Genomic DNA, 18917 nt, shown 5'->3' with positions numbered 1-18917 from the left:
CCACACGGCTAGTGTCTGTTGCCTCAGTTGCTCTTCCCAGAGAGAGGGAGGGACGCACACGGTGCCAGGAAGAAGCCAGCAGGTGGGACGATGCCGCCAAATGGCACCCAGCCAGTGGGAGCGCTTCAGCTCTGGGAGCTCGTGGGCTTTTCTCGCTCGTTCCACTGGGTGGTTCAGCTGTTACGTTCACCATACTTAGCAGCCCCGCTTCCTCCCAGATGGGATTCCTCTGGTGTGTTTTGTGCTGTGTCAGGAGAAGGCTGTTTTAAAGGAGAACAAGATCTTGTAATGATCCTGGCAGTGCCCCTCAGGAGTGCGTGGGTTTCCTCTGTGAGCCAGGCTCCTGATGGTGTCTTGGTCAGCCCCGCATGAGGTGCCAGCCGTCAGGGGAGCTCCTGCTGGCAGGGGGAAAGGCAGGATTAGGGCTCACCTTCTCAGGGGTCCTCCTTGGAGTCAGATAGCTTCTGAAGGCAGTAGATGGGGAAGCGCCCATATGTTTTCATATGTTGGAAATTTTAGAGTGCCAGGGTCCTAGGAACGCAGTTCCACCAGCATTGAGAGGTGGGGGTGAGAAAGGAGAACAGACATCAAGCTCACCTTCCTCCTCACTTGCTTGTCTGATCTCTTGGGAAAGTGGACTCTCCAGAACATCCCCAGGTAAATGGCAAGATGCCTCAGCAAGCAGGTAGATGGCAGATGTCAGAACCTTACTTCTTGAGCACCCTCCAAGAGTCAAACCAGGGATGTCAAGGGCTTCCTGGGATCCTGGGCATTACTGGATCAAAAATAAGACATGGCCAGGCCCTGGAGACACCAGTTACTTTGATCAGCAGAGAAGTCACAGTCAACGGTGCTGTCAGATGGCACCTGAGTACCGAACTGTGTGGCCACATGACAAGTGCTGTAGGAGCCCGTAGGAGAGGAGAGGAGAGCAGACGTCACCGGGGGAGGCTCACAGTCTGCGAAGGCGATGCTTCTGAGGCTTGCACACCTGGAGGGGCTAGTTTTCACCCAGGAGTCAGGTTTGGGGTCTCATTTGTCTGTGGTCACCCATCTCCCTCCTGAAATTTCCCGTCAGCATTCTGTCCACCCCTTTCCTAGTTAGAAACCAGCCCAGTATAGGACCGTGCAGTCTCACGTGGCATCTGAGGATGACTGGGGTTCTTGTTTGATGTCTGTTTCCTTCGAAGGAAAGATATTCCAGGAACTCTAACTAGTTGGCAATATTTTTGGAAGCCTCTTCTTAGCTGTGTATGTACTCTCCATCTTTCCTATGAAAAAGTCTTGGAACAAACTGGAAGTAAGGAGAAAATTTGTTTTTCCAAAATGTTCACAGTTTGCCAGACTTGAACCTAAGACTCTCTGAAGCCAGACTTTCCAGAAAGACCTCATGATGGATTCTTTTTCTTGACACTTCCTACTTCTCCCTGCAGATTGCTTTTCCAAAGATGGTCGCTAGCTGTTGCCGCTTCCTCTGCTATTTCTGTCGAATTAGCCGGCAGAATCAAAAGGCCATGTTCGAGCATCTAAGTTACCTTTTGGAGAATAGCAGTGTTGGCCTAGGTATGTCCTGTTATAACTTCCACATTTGGGCTCAGAGGTGACATGCCCCCTGCTGACCACTTAATTAGGAGGTAAAAGGAAAGAAGCCACATGCATCCTATGGGTTTTTTTTTTTTTAATACAAAAAGGCCCCTGCCTGGTCTAAAAACAGGTGGAATAATGACACCATCTCTCTGCTCCCCAGCCTAATTAGTGACGTTGCTCCCAGCCAGCACCCATGACAGGTTTGTGTTGGCACGGTCACACAGTTTTAGCTCATCTCTCTTGGGACCAGGTATATAAAATGCTGCCTGAAATCCCAGACATAGTCTGGGGCCCACTCCCCTGCCCATGGGGCAGTGCTAATGAGACCAAGGTCACGGATCCAGACCTTTCTCAGCAGTCTGGCTGCAGCCTGTCCCATTGGCCAACCAGCCAGCGCTGTCCATAGCTGCGGGGCGGACTAGCCAAAGCAATGCGGACAAACAGTGTCAGCCTATCACCATCACAAGGAAAGCAACAGGATACATAGGCCCCATTGACTGCTCTGAAGGGAATCTGAATAAACTTGTGGCAGATGCAGAAACACACAGAAATCTGAAATCTGATAGCTCGGGTTTCCTATTTATCAAATGCCACCTCAGGCTACCAAACCTTTTTGTAAAATGCCACCTGGAGGCTTTCTTAATTCTAGCCTAAGGCCCTGACAAAGGGAAGCCACAGTGGCCTGATAACTGTATGAGCTAATGCTGTTTGAGGCTATTTTTAAATCCTGGGTGGTGGCCCCAGAAGCAGCCAAGTCCTTTGAGTTTAGTTATTCAATGACATCTGAGTCTTTAAAGTGATCATCAAAAGGGAACCCCAGGAAGTTTCATGGTAGAAAAGCACTTGAAAATCCGTGGTCCCAGCTGCTCCTGTGAAGTGATATTCCTACTTGATGCATGTTCACAATCAGTAATGAGTTGCATGATGGGCTGGGGGAAGGGAGAGGACAGCAACAGGGCAGTCCCCTCAGAGAACCTCAACGTGAACCAGGTTTAGGGTGTTTGCTGCCCTCACCTGGCCAGTTGTGTGCACTACCGTCTCAGTTCAACAAGGGGGAGGTTTGTTGGTCCTGTTCTCCCTCCTCCTTTCCTCCTTTCTCCTTTCTCCCTCCTTCCTCAGCCTCCCCATCGATGAGGGGATCCACTCCGCTGGATGTGGCAGCTTCCTCAGTGATGGACAACAATGAGTTAGCACTGGGCTTAGAGGAACCAGACCTCGAGAAGGTAACGGCCCTGAGGAGGCAACGTGCTTGCTCTTTCCTGCCTGTAGAGCGGCCAGGCCCAACAAGTACATGCATTCCAGAGGATCTGCGGCCTGAAGCAGGGACTTGGGAAAATCTGTGAAGGGGATGGTGAGGTTTGCTGCAGCTTGCAAGTGGTTCCAGCAGCTTAGCTTTGTCTAGACCAGAGTCAGAAAATTTCCCAAGTTTGGTTCCGGGGAGAGAAGGAGAATGGACCAGTAAATGCTGCTGCTCTTCCTTCTGTTGATCATGACAGAAATTAGGTCCCTTCGGATTAAACAACAGCAACACACACACGCCCAAACTCGGGCACCTATTTTAGTGGCCAGTGAAGTGCCTCATATCTGTAATCCCAAAAACTCTGCCTCATTCCTGCCTTTATTGATGTTTTCCCTGACATTTTAAAGGCCAGATCAAATCTAAGCTCCAAACAGAATAGTATCCTTACTACTTTAAGAAAGGAAGGTACGATGATAGTTTTTTACTGAATTTTGGCTTAGATTCATTATTCTTGCAAAAGGACTTCAAGTATTTGACATCAGTGAATACATGGTTCATTTGATGAACATTTATTGAGCATCTAATATGTGCCAGACCCTGGAGATTTTTCTCTTTTTTATTAAATGTATTGGGGTGACATTGGTTAAAAACCCTAGAGGTTAAAAAACAAAAGGACACCACTGGTGGTCAAGGACTCCTGACCATGTGGCTTTCACAGCACAGTGCACTCTTCTCATCTCCCCCCACACAGGAAATATCAAAGGCTAAATCAGAGCAACAACTGCATGTCAAGAAAATGTCTATCTACCAGGCTCTTGCCTGACACCACCTAAAAGTAGGCAGATTCTAATATTCCACATGGTCACAGAGCTGGGAGCTCATGGTGAGCGTCTGGTGACCTGGAAGCAAAGAGGGCACTACCAATCCTGGTCTGCAACTGGCTGTGGCCTCTTCACTGGCCACCCCAACCTTAACATCTCGGCTTCTCACTTTGGACAACTGTTGGGGATGCAGAACTTGAGTAGGGACCCCTGGTTAGTCAAGGGCCCACTGGGTGTCAGGCAGTGACTGCATTTTTGGTCTTGAAATACCATGGCCAGCCTAGATCCATGGCTATCTCCCCAGATGTACCCTACATATACCTATTTTTATTTTATTTTATTTTTTAAACCCTCACCCAAGAATATGTTTATTCTTTATGTCTAAAACTGTGATTTTAGAGAAAGAGGAAGGAGTAGAGAGAGAGAAAAACATTGATTTGAATTTGAGAAACATTGATTGGTTGCCTCCTGTACATGCCCCAACCGGGGATCGAACCCACAACCATTTGGTGTATGGGACGACACTCCACCCAGCCAGGGCAGTAGGCCTATTTTTAAGTGGCAGCTCCCTCTTGCCAGTACTGGGAAAACCAGGGAATTGACAGCATACCGTGTTCTCATACATAACAGTGATTGTCAGTCTTGTGGATTGCTTGGAGACAAAACTGAAATGTAGGTTTGGGCTTCAAATCTACTAAATTACTTGCTTTAAAAGTTTTGGGCTCTCTGTAGCTTTTAGGGAAATGAAAGCCCTTCGGGTCCCAGAATTTTGCTGTCCTTAGAGGATCTCATAAAGACCTTGGGCACTTACTTATGTACTGTTGGTGGCAGGTGGTGACTTACTTGGCAGGCTGTGGCCTACAGAGCTGCCCCATGCTTCTGGCCAAAGGATACCCTGACGTCGGCTGGAACCCCATTGAAGGGGAGCGCTACCTGTCCTTCCTGAGGTTTGCCGTCTTTGTGAACGGTGAGTCCCAAATGTCCTGTGCCTTTCAGATCTAGGGTGGCACAGTCATGGGTATATACAAGGAAAAGGAGATCCTTTGAATTGCTTTCTACTCATAAAAAGGATAGATTCTACAGATAGGTGGCAGCTGGCAGAAAAATCTCAGAAAATCAGGCCAGATAAGGATCAAGAGAATCATCGAATGATTCTCTTCAGCAGAAGTGCTAAGTTCTAGTGCCAGATGCAGTGAGAAACTCATGGTGTGGACTTCTCAGCTCTCTGTACCCCTTCTATCACTAAAAGAGGGGGGTTATTAACATCTCTTACCTGTTTCACAGAGTTAAATGCAGAGATGCCTCCAGATTCTCAGACTATTGGATGGATGGATCATGAATTAATTAACTACTGAAAATCAAGAATAACTGAACAGTTATATAAGACAGCTAAACTCCCTGGAGAAACAAATGCTATAGCAATCATAAATAATATTATTCTTAATGCAAGTCACCTCCCATTTCCAGTGAATTCCTAGCCTACAAAAATTCTATAGTTCTCCTAGTATAATATGCTAAATATTGCATAAAATAAGTGGACTTCTTGCTTTCTTGAAAATGTATCTTGCCTCCCAAGGTTCTGTTACAATACTAATCTACTTGTATTTATATTACAGTTAGGACTGCTGTTCCTCCTCCCAGTTTGGTGTTCCAGGCTAACAAATCCAGCTGGGCTAGTTAAGTGATCACGAAAAGGAACTGCAGCTAACAAACGATCATGACAGTTTCTAAGTATGATAATTTACCTCAAAGTATATTGACATGATATACTTACTGACTGGAGCAAAGGCAAAAGCACACTGGGCTCAGGAAACACAGTGATCAACTGTTGGTCTGGCAGGAGTGTCCAACCTGCGACCTGTGGGCCACATGCAGCCCAGGATGGCTGTGAATGCAGCCCAACACAAAATCATAAATTTACTTAAAATATTATGATTTTTTTTTGTGATTATGTGTCACAATGTATTTAACATGAGGCCCAAGACAACTCTTTGTCTTCCAGTGTGGCCCAGAGACACCAAAAGGTTGGACACCGCTGGGCCCAGAGGATGGGTGGATACATAGATAACTCTAGTAAAAGATAAGATTTGAAAGATAGGTAGGCAGCTATTGTGGGGAAAACCAAAATGCCAACCTGGAAAGTCTAGTCTTGATTCATTGCGCAGAAAACTGGGAGATCTTTTTAACAAAAGAGAGACTGATGGGAACCACTGGGAATTTCTGTGCCCAGGTTATGCTAACAGGTTTCTGCATTATATTGGTAGTAGGAATGGGGTGTAGAAGATACATTTGAACGAAATTACAGAGATGGAATGTACAGAACCGGGTGGGAGTGCTAATTATGGTGGCTGGGCCTGGGTATATTGAGAGAAAGAAACTGAATTCACATTGAGGCTTAGCAAGGTAAGGGTAGGGAGAAAGAAATCAAGAAATGAGAAGAGAAAATGGTTTGAGACGGACAATAGTGAGCTTGGTTTGGTTCAGGCTGTGTTGATTTTGCAGTGTGTGACCCCGAAACAGAGAGGCCCCTCATTGGGTTTAGAGGGCAGAGATCAATGGGCCGACAGTTTGGGACTGGGTAGACATGCAGATCATCTGTAGGTGAAGTAGAGGGAGTAGACCGTCACGGGGAAAAGCATGAAAAAGAGAGATGCAGAGTATGAGAAAGAAAAGATTAGACTTGTGTGGAACAAGTGACTGTGGCACAGCAGAGCGATGTGGAAGAGTTTGGGCTGGACAGTGGAGGACCTTGGGTTCACACATAGCTCTATTGTTTACAAGTTTTGTGAATTTAGGCAAGTTATTAAAACTTTCCTAGCCCCAGTTTTTTAATTCACTATATAAAATAGAGATAATAATAGTATATAGCTCACAGAGTTGTTGAGATGCTTAAAAGAAATAATCATGGCTGAAATAATCGTGGTAAGCTTTGATTAGCACAGTGTCAGAATCATAGCCCGCAGTTGTGATAGTTGTCACTATTCATAATTCTGACAAGAGCATTGGAAATGGGGAGACTCCAATCAATAGATCCCTCCAGATCTCAAAGCCTTTTATAAGTCTTTATGTATGAGAGGCAATTGAAAAGAACTTCCCAGCCATGTTTGTCACCTCTGCTCAGCAGTGAAAGATAAAAGTGCAGTGGGTGACTATGGGAGATGGTGGAAATGGTCATGGTGGTTGATGATGGTGGGGGTAGGGGCGGGGGTAGTGATGGCGATGGTGGGTAATGGTGGGTGGTGACAGGTGGAGGTGATGGATGATGGCGAGTGATGGTGGGGGTGGTGATGGTGGTGTTTAGTGATGATATTGATAGTGGGTCTGATGGTTGAGTTGTAGACATAGATGGTGGGATATGCCATTTGGGTGGTAGACAGTCGTAGTGGGTTATTGAGGTGACCATGGTAGGTGATAGTGAGTGATGATGTGGTGGAATTGGTGACAGTGGGTCATGAGGGTGGTAGAGTGATGATAAGAGGTTAAACTTACTGAGCATTAACCACATGCCAGGTGCTGTTCAGAGTGCTTTTAAGTGTATTCACTTACGTAATACAAAAATCCAGTGAAATAGGCATACTTATCTTTCTCATTTCATAGAGAAAGTACCTTGCCCAGAATCACACAGCGTGTAGGATGTAAAGCTAGGATTTGAACTGGAGAGGTCTGGCTCCAGGGACCAAACATCAGTCAGATCATTATGCAGTTCTGTCCTGGTAGCACTGTCTCCCTAGCAAACAAGAAGAAACAGCATTGTTTTCCTTTGAGCTTGTCAAAAACTGAGGCATTATTAAATTACTGAGTGGTGCTAATGCTTTTTTAAATGCATTTTTAAAAGCCAAACCAAAAGTTCTTACTCTATCAAAATAACAGAACTGGAAATTCATTTCTAACATTATTTTACTAGTCTTTCTTAATATTTGTATTAAATCTCCTTAAACAAGATTTGTCTTTAAAAGAACTTCTTAAAGTATATAATTTTCTCCACTTTGTTTTTATTAGCTTGCTGGAAGCCTAGGGGTGTGTTTAACTCTGAGAGTAATGAAATTCAGCAGCTTCTATTTACTCTGCTGTTGCAAGTTCCATAATCACTTTGGGAGTCTGATTAATCCCTTCCTAATACACATTCCAAGAAGTAAAAGATTGCATACCAGTCCCCAAGAAGAAGAGAAAACTTCTTGTTTGTGCTTCCTTTGAGTCCATGGAGTGTTTCTGTGATGTCTCCCCCAGGCGACAGACTTGGCTGTGAGAAGCACAGGATCTCCTAGCTTTGCTGAATTTCTCTAGGCCACTTCACCATTGGTGGCCATAAGTTGGGCACCCACCATATGACATGTGAAAGTTATATGAGACTCTGCAAGAACTGACAAGAGACATGCTCTAGAAGTTCTACTCTGATGTTACTAATAAGTTAAAGCAGGAAACAGAGAAAACTTAAGTTGAATTATCAGAAACATTATGGAATAATTACTAAAAATTGTCACCAATGACACCGGCCAGCAGAGTGACACTCATGTGACTGCTGGTCTGCCAGAAATGATGGTTCTCATTGGAACATGGTATAATGGATCTGGGACTGCCTGGGCAAGAAGGCAAGTGTTGAATGACATCTCGAAGAGAGAAATGGACACCATTTAGCAGAGTAGTATTGAGCGAACCTACTGATTAGCTTTTGAGCTGAGAGACATAAATCTTTTAGGATATGTCAACTAGATCACAATAAAGCTAGAAAGGTCTTTTTGGGTCAAAAGAACAATGTAGCAAATTAACTTTGAAGGGCATAGTCTGTACAGATGAGTGAAAGAATCAGCTGGTTCATTTCTGTTCATGTATTCGTGTTTTTAGAGTCAGAAAAAATATGATAACCATTTCTCAGTATGCTTGGTACTGAAGACCTGGCATGGTTACAAGTAAAATATACAATGTTGTTCTTATTCTCAAATTTACAATACAGTTGGAAAGATTAGGCAAACTTTCAAAAAAATTAACCAATGGTAAAAGGTTTAAATAACAGTTGGAGACAATTATGAGTAACAGTGTGGTACTCAGGAGACACTCGGCTAGGGTGGCAAGGGGAGAAGGCAGAACAGGGGATACATTTGAGATATGGCCAGTGGGGATTGGTTGTTTAACTTCTGTGTCACACCTTCTCACCAATTAAAAGGTGACTGCGTGTGCAGTCTCCTCTTCCCCACCTTCCTCACTCTGCCCCTAGGCCTCTTGAATCTCTATGACTGAGAAGATGAAGAAAATCAGTCAGTGGGGTCGGATAAAGGCTCACAGAGACAAAGGCAAGGAAATGGGCCTCCATCTGTAAAACCTCACAGGGAAACAGCACCAAAATAACTTACTCAAACAAGCCAATGGCCAACCAATGCCCAGGGCACCAAAACCAGGAAGCCGGCGCCTGGGGGAAAGCACGCTGGGCCCTGTTCTTTTCATGCTCAGTGGGCTGTGCAGCAGCCTTCCCCACAGCTCCCATCAAGCCCAGCAGCAGTGCTAGCTGAGCAGCTTGGCAGTGAGCTCCAACGTCCAAAACCCACATGTAGAGAAATTCTTTATCAGTCATTTTATTGATAAGGATGGTAAATGAAGTCTGATGCTGAAGTAACATGGTGGATTTTAGCTGAAATAGTAAAGCTGAGCAAAATTGCTTCATCAACATTGTTCACACAAAATGGCACTATTGTATGAGCCTGGTGCTCACAAATTAATTTCCATCAACTCAATGAGAATGCCCGTATTTAACAGGTGGATTCCACTCTCTCAGAATAGACCTCCCAAGATACTTCCATATCTCCCTAGTTTTACTTCACATATTTCAGGAAAAATCCATAGGGGCCCAACATTCTAGACACATGGGCAAAATTATAGCACAATTCTGGGATTAAATACCAGTCTGCAGAATTCTTAGGTTCCTGTGCCAGTGCACCCTGCAGGATTTTCACTGAGTCCCTTGACTTCAAGTTCCACGTGCATGAGGATCATCCCCAACGTGAGCATTTCCACCCTTTACCTCCTCCCAAGCCGCGGACTTGTATACCCAGGGGCCTACTTTGTATTTCCATCTGGCAGTTGAATAAACACCTCAAATTTTGTACATACTATGGCTGAATTTATAGTTATCTACCCCAAACCTGTTCTTCTCGTAGATTCTCCATCTCTCTTAACTATCACAATTTTGCAGATAATTCAAATGAAATCTTAAGCGGCATCCTTGATTCAACCTTTTCCCTTTTCCTTGAATTCAATTCATCAAAAATTCTGTTGATTCAATGTCTCAAAGATATCTGAAATCCAGCAACTTCTCCCCATCTCTGGTGGCCACATCCTGCTCCAAGCCAGCATTTTTTTCCACCCGGACCACTACAGCTGCATAGGAACTGGTTTCCCGCTTCTGCTTTCACCCCTGCATCAGTCAGGCTCTGTGGCACAACACATAACCTCATAATCTCACTGGTGTGTTACCTGAAGCATGAGATTTTTGCTCACGTATCTGTAAATTGGCTGGGGAGCTCTGCTGCAGGTTTGTGCATCTGCCGAATGGGCCCTGTTGCACTCATCACATCCTACTGTTCAGGCCTAACTCCCTTCTTCACTACTTGCCCACTGTTCCGGGATCAGCAACTGGAGTGTAATACCGGCCCAGGGAAGGGTTGGATTCATAACCAAGCGTGCAAATAACCTCTGATTTTCTCTGTTTTGTCACAGTAATTTATTGACACATGTTCAACTCCCTTCCCAGGCACTAAAGAGGGGATTTTATGTCTAAAGCACTTTCACTAACTTATTTATACAAGTTCTCTACCACCATATTAAAGTTGGCACTTAACCAAAGAAAGGTATTGACTCTTGGCCATCACCTCTGCTTTGTGATTCTCTAAATTAACTAAATGAGAGTATCTCTAGACTCATTCATGCTGGGCCCCACAGTGCTCTCCCTTATTGCACTGGGACTTCATTAAGGATATGTTCATTTCCTTAGGACTAATTGAAATCTGAGAAATCAGACTCTTATAAACAGAGGCTAATAATTGACTGGGTAATGCAATGATGCATAGTCCCCCTTGGCTTTCCCTGCAGTCCTTTCAACCCTCCATCTTGACTTGCAATATAATACATTCATGTATTCAAAAAATATTTTGGTGTTTTTTAAGTATATTTTATTAATTATGCAATTACAGTTCCATTTTTTTTCTCCCCTTTATTCCCTTCACCCTGTACCTCTCCTCCTACCAGCATTACCCTCTCCTTAGTTCATGTCCATGGTCATACATGCAAGTTCTTTGGCTTCTCCATTTCCTATACTATTCTTAACCTCCCCCTGTCTATTTTGTACCTACCATTTATGTTCCTTATTCCCTGTACCTTTTCCCCCATTCTCCCACCTCCCCCTCCCTGCTGATAACCCTCCATGTGATCTCTATTTCTGTGAATCTGTTCCTGTTCTTGTTGTTTGCTTAGTTTGTTTTTGTTTTTGTTTCTGTTTTTTAGGTTCAGTTGTTGATAGTTATGAGTTTGTTGTCATTTTACTGTTCATAGTTTTGATCTTCCTCTTTTTCTTAGATAAGTCCCTTTAACATTTCATATAATAAGGGCTTGATGATGATGAACTCCTTTAACTTGACCTTATCTGGGAAGCACTTTATCTGCCCTTCCATTCTAAATGATAGCTTTGCTGGATAGAGCAATCTTGGATGTAAGTCCTTGCCTTTCATGACTTGGAATACTTCTTTCCAGCCCCTTCTTGCCTGCAAGGTTTCTTTGGAGAAATCAGCTGATAGTCTTATGGGAACTCCTTTGTAGGTAACTGTCTCCTTTTCTCTTGCTGCTTTTAAGATTCTCTCTTTCTCTTTAACCTTGGCTACTGTAATTATGATGTGCCTTGGTGTGTGCTTCTTTGGGTCCAAATTGTTTGGGACTCTCTGAACTTCCTGAACTTCCTGGAAGTCTGTTTCCTTTGCCAGACTAGGGAAGTTCTTCATTATGTTTCAAATAAGTTTTCCATTTCTCACTCTTTCTCTTTTCCCTCTAGCACCCCTGTGATTCAGAAGTTGGAATATTTAAAGTGTCCTGCAGATTCCTAAGGCTCTCCTCATTTTTTTGAATTCCTGTTTCCTCATTCTGTTCTGGTTTATTTCTTCCTTCTGCTCTGAAGCATTGATCTGAGTCCCGGTTTCCTCCCTTCCCTGTTGGTTCCCTGTATATTTTTCTTTATTTCATTTTGCATGGCCTTTACTTTTTCCTCTATTTTGTGATCATACTCAACCATTTCTGTGAGCATTATGATTACCAGTGTTTTGAACTCTGCATCTGATAGGTTGGCTATCTCTTTGTCACTTAGTTGTTTTACTGGAGTTTTTATCTGTTTTTTCATTCGGGCCATATTTCTTCTTGGAACTCCTGTTATGTTGTAAGGGGCAGAGCCTTAGGTATTCACCAGGGCAGAGCAACCCATGTAGCTGTGCTGTGGTGCTATATGTGGGGGAGGAGTCCGAGAGAGAACAGTGCCTCTTGCTGGGCTCTTGGTATCTTTCAGTCACTTCCCTCACTACCCACAAGCAAATTGGGTCCTTCTGGTGCTGTTCCAGGGTGGGCATATTTGTGTACATTCTAGGACCTTGTGGGTCTCTCCAGTGAACTCTCCTGTGAGGATGGGAGTTTCCCCCACCCTCACAACTCCCATAGCTCTTAACAACCAGAGGTTTTGAGGTTTTCTCAAAACCTCAAAGGTTTTCCCTTGCTGGATCCCTGGATTGCGCAGTCTGTCTCACTCCCCAGTTTTTCCTCCCAGTTTATCTGTATGCAAATGTGGGACTGCCAGCCACTACCTTGCCTCATGTCCTCTCTGCTCCAGCTACCCATCTCCACCCTTCCTACCTGTCTGAATAAATGTTTCTTCTTCAACTGCTTGGTTGCCAAACTTCCATATAATTTGATTTTCTGGCAGTTCTGGTTATTTTTTGTTTTTAAATTTGTTGCTGTCCTTCTTTTGGTTGTGCGAGGAGCAAAATGTATCTACGCACACCTCCATCTTGGCAGGAAGTCCCCAAAAATGTTTTTGAATTCCAGTTATATGCCACATATTAACAAGATGCTTGAACATGTGGAGATAGATAATTTGCACATAATTCCATGTTCTTTTTAAACATACAGTCTAGTGAGAAAAACTGACACAAACTGATACAAACAATTAATTGATTATACTTGAGTTCTGTGCTTCAGGGAAGAGGACAGGGGGTTTGAGAGGACCACATCCTCTGGGGCTTCCAAATTCAAAGTTGTTCTGAAGGATGAAATGGCCCAGGATAATCAAGGGTTGATTGCAAGGGAATGGAGATCAAAAGAACATTTCAGGTAAAGAACCTTAAACAAGGATAGGTAGTGAGAATATAGAGGATAAGGAAAGTGACGGGCTGATGGTAATATCATTGTATCTATAATAATCATCCTTGTGGTGAGAGTGATTTCTTCAGGGTAAAATGAGCAATCAGTCCATTTCCATCCAAATTCTCCAGAATGTGGAAAGAAGATAGTAATGTGAAGACAGTGTTCAGAGCCTTTGAAGAAAGTCACTGTAAACATTCACACTGTTGTGAAGCTCTGTTCATTTTGGAACTCAAGCAAAAGCATTGTTGTAAGCCCTTGGGCAAAACTAATCTACCTCACATCTCACTCTCCCTTGTAAAATGCCCCTCAGGGTCAACATTCAGCTTCTGTGCAGTGAATTTGGTTGGCAGTCCAGGCTGCTGAGCTACAGGTAATTAAGAAGAGAATGTTCTCTCTCTTATCTAATCATGCCATTCTCTGCACCTTGTGGAGCCTTTGGAAATTCTTTTCCACGGTCCTCTCTGTAATTAGCAGCAGCGGTTGCACTTTCGTTCATTCTCTTGCAGGTCGCCCTCTGCGTCCCCCACAATTCAGTAATCAAGGAATGGCTTCCTAGGTCAGCTGGTAGAGCCAGCCTAATTAGCTTAGATCTGAACCTGAGATTCAGATAAAATAAGGCTAATGTGGCAAATGAATTTCAACAGTACAGAGCTCACAGTCTGGTCTTTCAAATTCTGTTAAACATTGTGGGCCATGTCCCACCAAACTCCATGATGCTGGTGACTGTCGGAAGAGCTGAGTTGAAGCCAGCATGCTGGTGAAGACTGGCTGACCCACCAGGAAGGGTCTCCATCCTGACAACTAAAAGAATCAGAGTACAATATTTAAAGAAGCTGATTAACGGGGGAATTTTCCTTCTAATTTTAACATGGAAAATTTCAGATTTAGCTTCATTATTCTTAAAATTAAAAATGACAACTGAGGAGGTAGATGTATGTGTTCCTTCATAATTTTGGGGACCAAAGATCATTGAAAGCAGTGAACTATGAGTTTATCTATGACTAAGAAGATTTGCTTTCAAGTATATTGAGTCTCCTGGTGTTGTTCTCTAAGTGTTCCTCCTGTGATTAAACTTTATCAAATATAGATGTTACTTTCAACTAATAGGAAAGTGTGGCCTTAGGATTTCTCACCGTCACTTCACTCGAGCTTTTCTACAAATTGCACAATGTCACTCACTCTCTCCTTGGTTTCTGTCTGTGTTGGTGCTTTCTGCCATACCATTATTATAATTCTTTTACCCTTCTGGCACCTTGTGAAGACCTTCCTCACATGGATTCCCATTTGATAAAAACAAATTCCTTTCTTGATGTTGCTCATTGAATGAAACTTGAAACAAAACTTCTTTACAAAAATTTTAGCCTCCTAAAGGAGTGAACTATAAAGCAGTGAATGCACACTGATGGATTTAAATTTAGTTAGTGAAACTTTTTCTGAATCAAGTCACACAATTCTAAAACCTAGAGGTATATATTTACAATCTTGAATTTTATTTGAAATGCAAAACATTGAATGATTTTAAGGAAAAAAAAAGGATGTCAGCAAGCCAACCTCGGGAACAGGAAAGATTGCAGCAGGGACATAGGGCAGGCTTTCGAGGGCTGTGAGACCCATCAAATGTGTACAAGTATGGAAAGCTGCACATGGTGAGGAACTGAGGCCTCCTGCCTGCATCCACATGAGCGAGCGTGCAAGCTGATACTCCATGTCCAGCCAGGGCCTCAGAAGACTGCAGCACAGGCCTGCATCTTGGCCGGCATCTCACAGGATTTCTCTAGCCAGGACCACCTCACTTAGTCACTCCAATATTCCTGACCTACAGAAGTTGTAAGATAACAAATACTATTGTTTTAGCCTGCTAAGTTTCAAGATATTTTTTATGCAACATTAAGTAATTAATACAACAGCACATCAGGATGCAACCTCTATTATGGAGCTCAATTCTCCAAGAAATATCTACTAACAATTTTGTAGAAGAGTTTTTCTTCAGGCTTCATCCAAGCACAACATCAAAAAGTCTTGTCTTTGAGTATTGGCCAAGAGATAAATTCTCAGACACAAATTCATATTGTATTTGAGACAGAAGATGTGTTTTATGAAGTTGTTTGACAGCTGTCAAACTGCTTTTGACTCTAACTATCAGCCCTGAGAGGCATTGGCTGTTCCTTTCTACATGTGACAGTTTCATTGCTTAATCATGTCTTTAGGAAATGAGTCCCTGTCTTAGTCGCCTGCGGCTCCTCCAAAGAAAAATACCAGCAGAATATAATTCTCCAACCTTTAGCTTCTTATAGTGCTATTTTTAGTATCAGTGTAACCAAGGCAACCTGACCAAGTAGATTTTTACCATGGAAAACTGGTTTCAGGAATGCTCGGCGGTCTATCCACACGAACTTGGTTGTTCCGGGGCGGGTGCTAGACTAGGAGACCGGCTCAGGAGCCCACATGTCACTTCTCCACAGGGTAACTGAGGCGCATCAGCTGCAGTTACCATTTTACCTCCTCTCAAAAAAAGGAAGGAAATCCCTGTTACCTGACCCTTACAGGGTCAACAAATATATAAAGTTCTTTTATTTTCTGAGTCACTGGTGAATTAATCAGTAGTTAGTGATAGACTGGGTGCTGTATTTCTTGGCCTCTGAGGTCCTAAAGAAAAAGTGAAATACTCTGAATAGCACAAAATCCTGAACTTAAAAGCAGGATTCTGTTCTATATTGGTTCATTGGAATACTTCAAATAAACAACTTCTGACCTAATCTTTCAAAGCCTACCTTTCTTTCCGTATTACAGCCTAACCTTAAAAATGTGTGGCAAGCTCAGTCAATTACTGTTCTCCCAGCCTCATCAATTAGAAATAAATTCTCGGGCTCTGGCTGGTGTGGCTCAGTGGATTGAGCACTGGTCTGTGAACCAAAAGGTCGCAGGTTCAATTCCCAGTCAGGGCACATGCCTGGGTTGTGGGCCAGGTGCCCAGTTGGGGTGGGCAGGAAGGGAGTGATATATCTCTCACACGATGTTTGAGGATGTTTGAGGCAGCCAATGTTTCTCTCACACATTGATGTTTCTCTCCCTCTCTTCCCCTCTCTCTAATAATAAATACATAAAATCTTTTCTAAAAAATTCTAGGGCTGTCCTTTCTAATGAGAAGGAAATAACTCTTTTCCTCAGGTGAAAGTGTGGAAGAAAATGCTAGTGTCGTGGTCAAGCTGCTCATCAGACGCCCAGAGTGCTTTGGTCCAGCCCTGAGGGGTGAAGGGGGGAATGGCCTGTTGGCCGCCATGCAGGGAGCCATCAGGATCTCAGAGAACCCAGCCCTCGACCTCCCCTCGCAGGGATACAAGAGAGAAGTGTAAGTGAACAGAATCGCCTTTGGCACAGATACAATTGGTGAGCGCCCAGATATTGTCAATGCATGAATGATTAAAGATGTGCCAGTAACTGCCCCCTGGTAGAGAAAGCATAGGTTCTTTACAGTGACAACATTTTAAATCACTTTGTCAAGCACATTGTTGTTCTCACTCTCTAATGCCTTCACCCACTTCCATTTTTCTTACTCCACTGAGACCTACTGGCAAACCAAGAAGTTTGGCAAGCTCTTTTAGCCAACACAGCCCCTCCTGGCCCCCACACAGCATCACCACAGGAGGGAGCTGTAGAGCAGCTAAAAGGCCTGAATGGCCAAGGTTACAGTCCTTGTCTCACTCAGCTCTATTCTCTTCAATATTCTAAACCTCGGTGTCTCATCTCACACCTCACTTTTAATCCTTCCTCTTCTGAAAGTATTTTGATTTGATTCTTTAGGTAAAGAAGAGAACTGCAGAATATGAAAAATGGCAGCCTCACTAATCTTGGTATTTAAAGGTTAAGGAGATGGTGCATTGGCAGATTGCCTTGTGACTTTCTTTTCACTACGTCTTGTGACCCTTCCCCTTTCTGTAACCACAGCCTCTAGATTAGACCTCAGAATCTAGAGAATGGCTATAACTCAGCAGAGAGACCTCTCCAGTAGTTGGTGGGGTTTGTTTGTTTGTTTCTTGGCCATTTGTTCTGGCAGGTGACCTACTAGAGCTAGAAAGAACGTAAGGTGTCTCTACTTCCTCATGTTATGTAAGAAAAAACTGAAGCCCAGGGTTATATAGCTTGTTAGCAACAGAACAAGAACATGGACATAGCCCTCCTGACTCCTTGTCCAATGTGCTTTCCATGTATGCTCAGGGAGGAAAGAGGAATGAATGGTAGGAACTATGGGGGTTATGGTTCCTCTCCGTGAGTGTATATGGTCTGAACACTCAGCTAATGTCAGTACATGTGCCGTAAAGTTCTTGGGACCCTAGGAATGTCATGAACAAGTGTTTGGGACCTTTCGACTGGGCGACTAGAACCACCTGGTTGGCTCCTGGAGAAAAGAGAGGTGTCCACGGGAAAGGGTGCGTGATGCCCAGGGTGAGCAGAGCGTCTCCAGATCCAGCAGCTCGCCAGGCTCCCTCACACCTCCTTGTGTTGGTTCTTTCTCAGCAGCACGGAGGATGGTGAAGACGAAGAAGAGATCGTGCACATGGGCAATGCAATTATGTCATTTTATTCGGCTCTTATAGATCTGCTGGGCCGCTGTGCTCCTGAAATGCACGTAAGTATTCGACTTCTCAGAGTGCAACTTTGAAGAGCTTGATCTGAGAGCCCTGTAGATTTCCCGAATGTAATTTCTTCTTCTGTCTGGCACTTGCTGACATGCCTTTCTCTCAGTTCGTTTTTAGCTCCCATTAAAAGTAGTTTCCGTCTCTGGTACCTGATTCTGCAGCTTTCTAAGGAATGTACACACATTCCTTACATGCCGTTGGGTCGGCTGTGACTCCTGGTGACCCATGGCTGAGAGATAGATGTCCACAGTGTCCTGTTCAGCAGCCCTGTGCAAATCCTGTAAACTCAGACCCGTGGCTTCTTTATGGAGTCAGTCCATCTCATATCTGGTCTTCCTCTTTCCCTCTGCCTTGTTTTCCCCACATTGTTGTCTTTTCCAAAGAGCCCTGCCTCCCACAATGTTGTCTTTTCCAAAGAGCCCTGCCTCCCACAATGTTGTCTTTTCCAAAGAGCCCTGCCTCCCACGATGTGCTCAACATGGGACTAGAGAACGGCTCCTGGGCAAACCCCTGTGTGGTGTGGTTTCCCTGTGACACCAGTTGGGCATCCCCTCCATATATCCTGTTTCAGATGCCCCCCCCCCAAATTATGGGCCATATGCCTCAATTTGGTCAAAAGGTGACCAACTTGATTCTTTTTTCTATGACTTTATCCCTTTTTTTAATTTTTCAATTATAGTTTACATTCAGTATTATTTTGTATTTGTTTCAAATGTATAGCATAGTGGTTAGACAATCATATACTTTACAAAGTATTCCCCTTGATATTTCAAGTACCCACCATGCACTATACATAGTTATTATGATATTAGTGCCTACATTCCCTGTGCTGTATTTTACATCCCCATGCCTGTTCCGTAACTACCAATCCTCACTTCTCAATCCCTTCACCTTTTTCACCCATCCCTCCAACACTCCTCCCCTCTGGCAACCGTCATACTGTATCTGTGAGTCTGTATCTGTGAGTCTGTTTCTGTTTTCCAAATTGATTATTGATTGTGGACATCAGGCTACTCATATAGAAAATCCTTTTTTCTTAATGACCATGTTTTTAAGCACCAGAAAAATAGTTTCTTTCCATGGTTCATGTTTATTCCTGGAGGTAAGCTTTCCAGACATGCCAAAAAGGATGCTTCTATTTTTATGGGATGTCTTCCCAGACTTCCTCTTTTGACCTTAAAAGTTGTAGGGTTTTTTTCTCTTCCCTTTTTTACCTCTCCTGGGGCCTGAGAGAAAGTGACCTTA

At 43.8% G+C, this 18917-nt stretch overlaps 1 protein-coding gene across 1 annotated transcript in view; it reads left to right on the top strand.

Annotated features, from left to right (window-relative positions):
* RYR3 (ryanodine receptor 3) overlaps positions 1–18917 on the top strand; it is a 504534-nt gene that overhangs the window by 363119 nt on the left and 122498 nt on the right. The window contains exons 42-46 of the mRNA XM_045822230.1: positions 1434–1567; positions 2723–2810; positions 4480–4615; positions 16204–16384; positions 17551–17662. Coding sequence (XP_045678186.1) covers positions 1434–1567; positions 2723–2810; positions 4480–4615; positions 16204–16384; positions 17551–17662 — 651 coding nt within the window. The remainder of the gene's footprint in view (positions 1–1433; positions 1568–2722; positions 2811–4479; positions 4616–16203; positions 16385–17550; positions 17663–18917) is intronic.

The sequence above is a fragment of the Phyllostomus hastatus genome, unplaced genomic scaffold, assembly GCF_019186645.2.
Source record: "Phyllostomus hastatus isolate PE091 unplaced genomic scaffold, TTU_PhHast_1.1 phas_scaffold_501, whole genome shotgun sequence".
NCBI lineage: Eukaryota > Metazoa > Chordata > Mammalia > Chiroptera > Phyllostomidae > Phyllostomus > Phyllostomus hastatus.
Note: the sequence above shows the minus strand (reverse complement) of the source record. Positions and strands in the feature narration are given on the sequence as shown.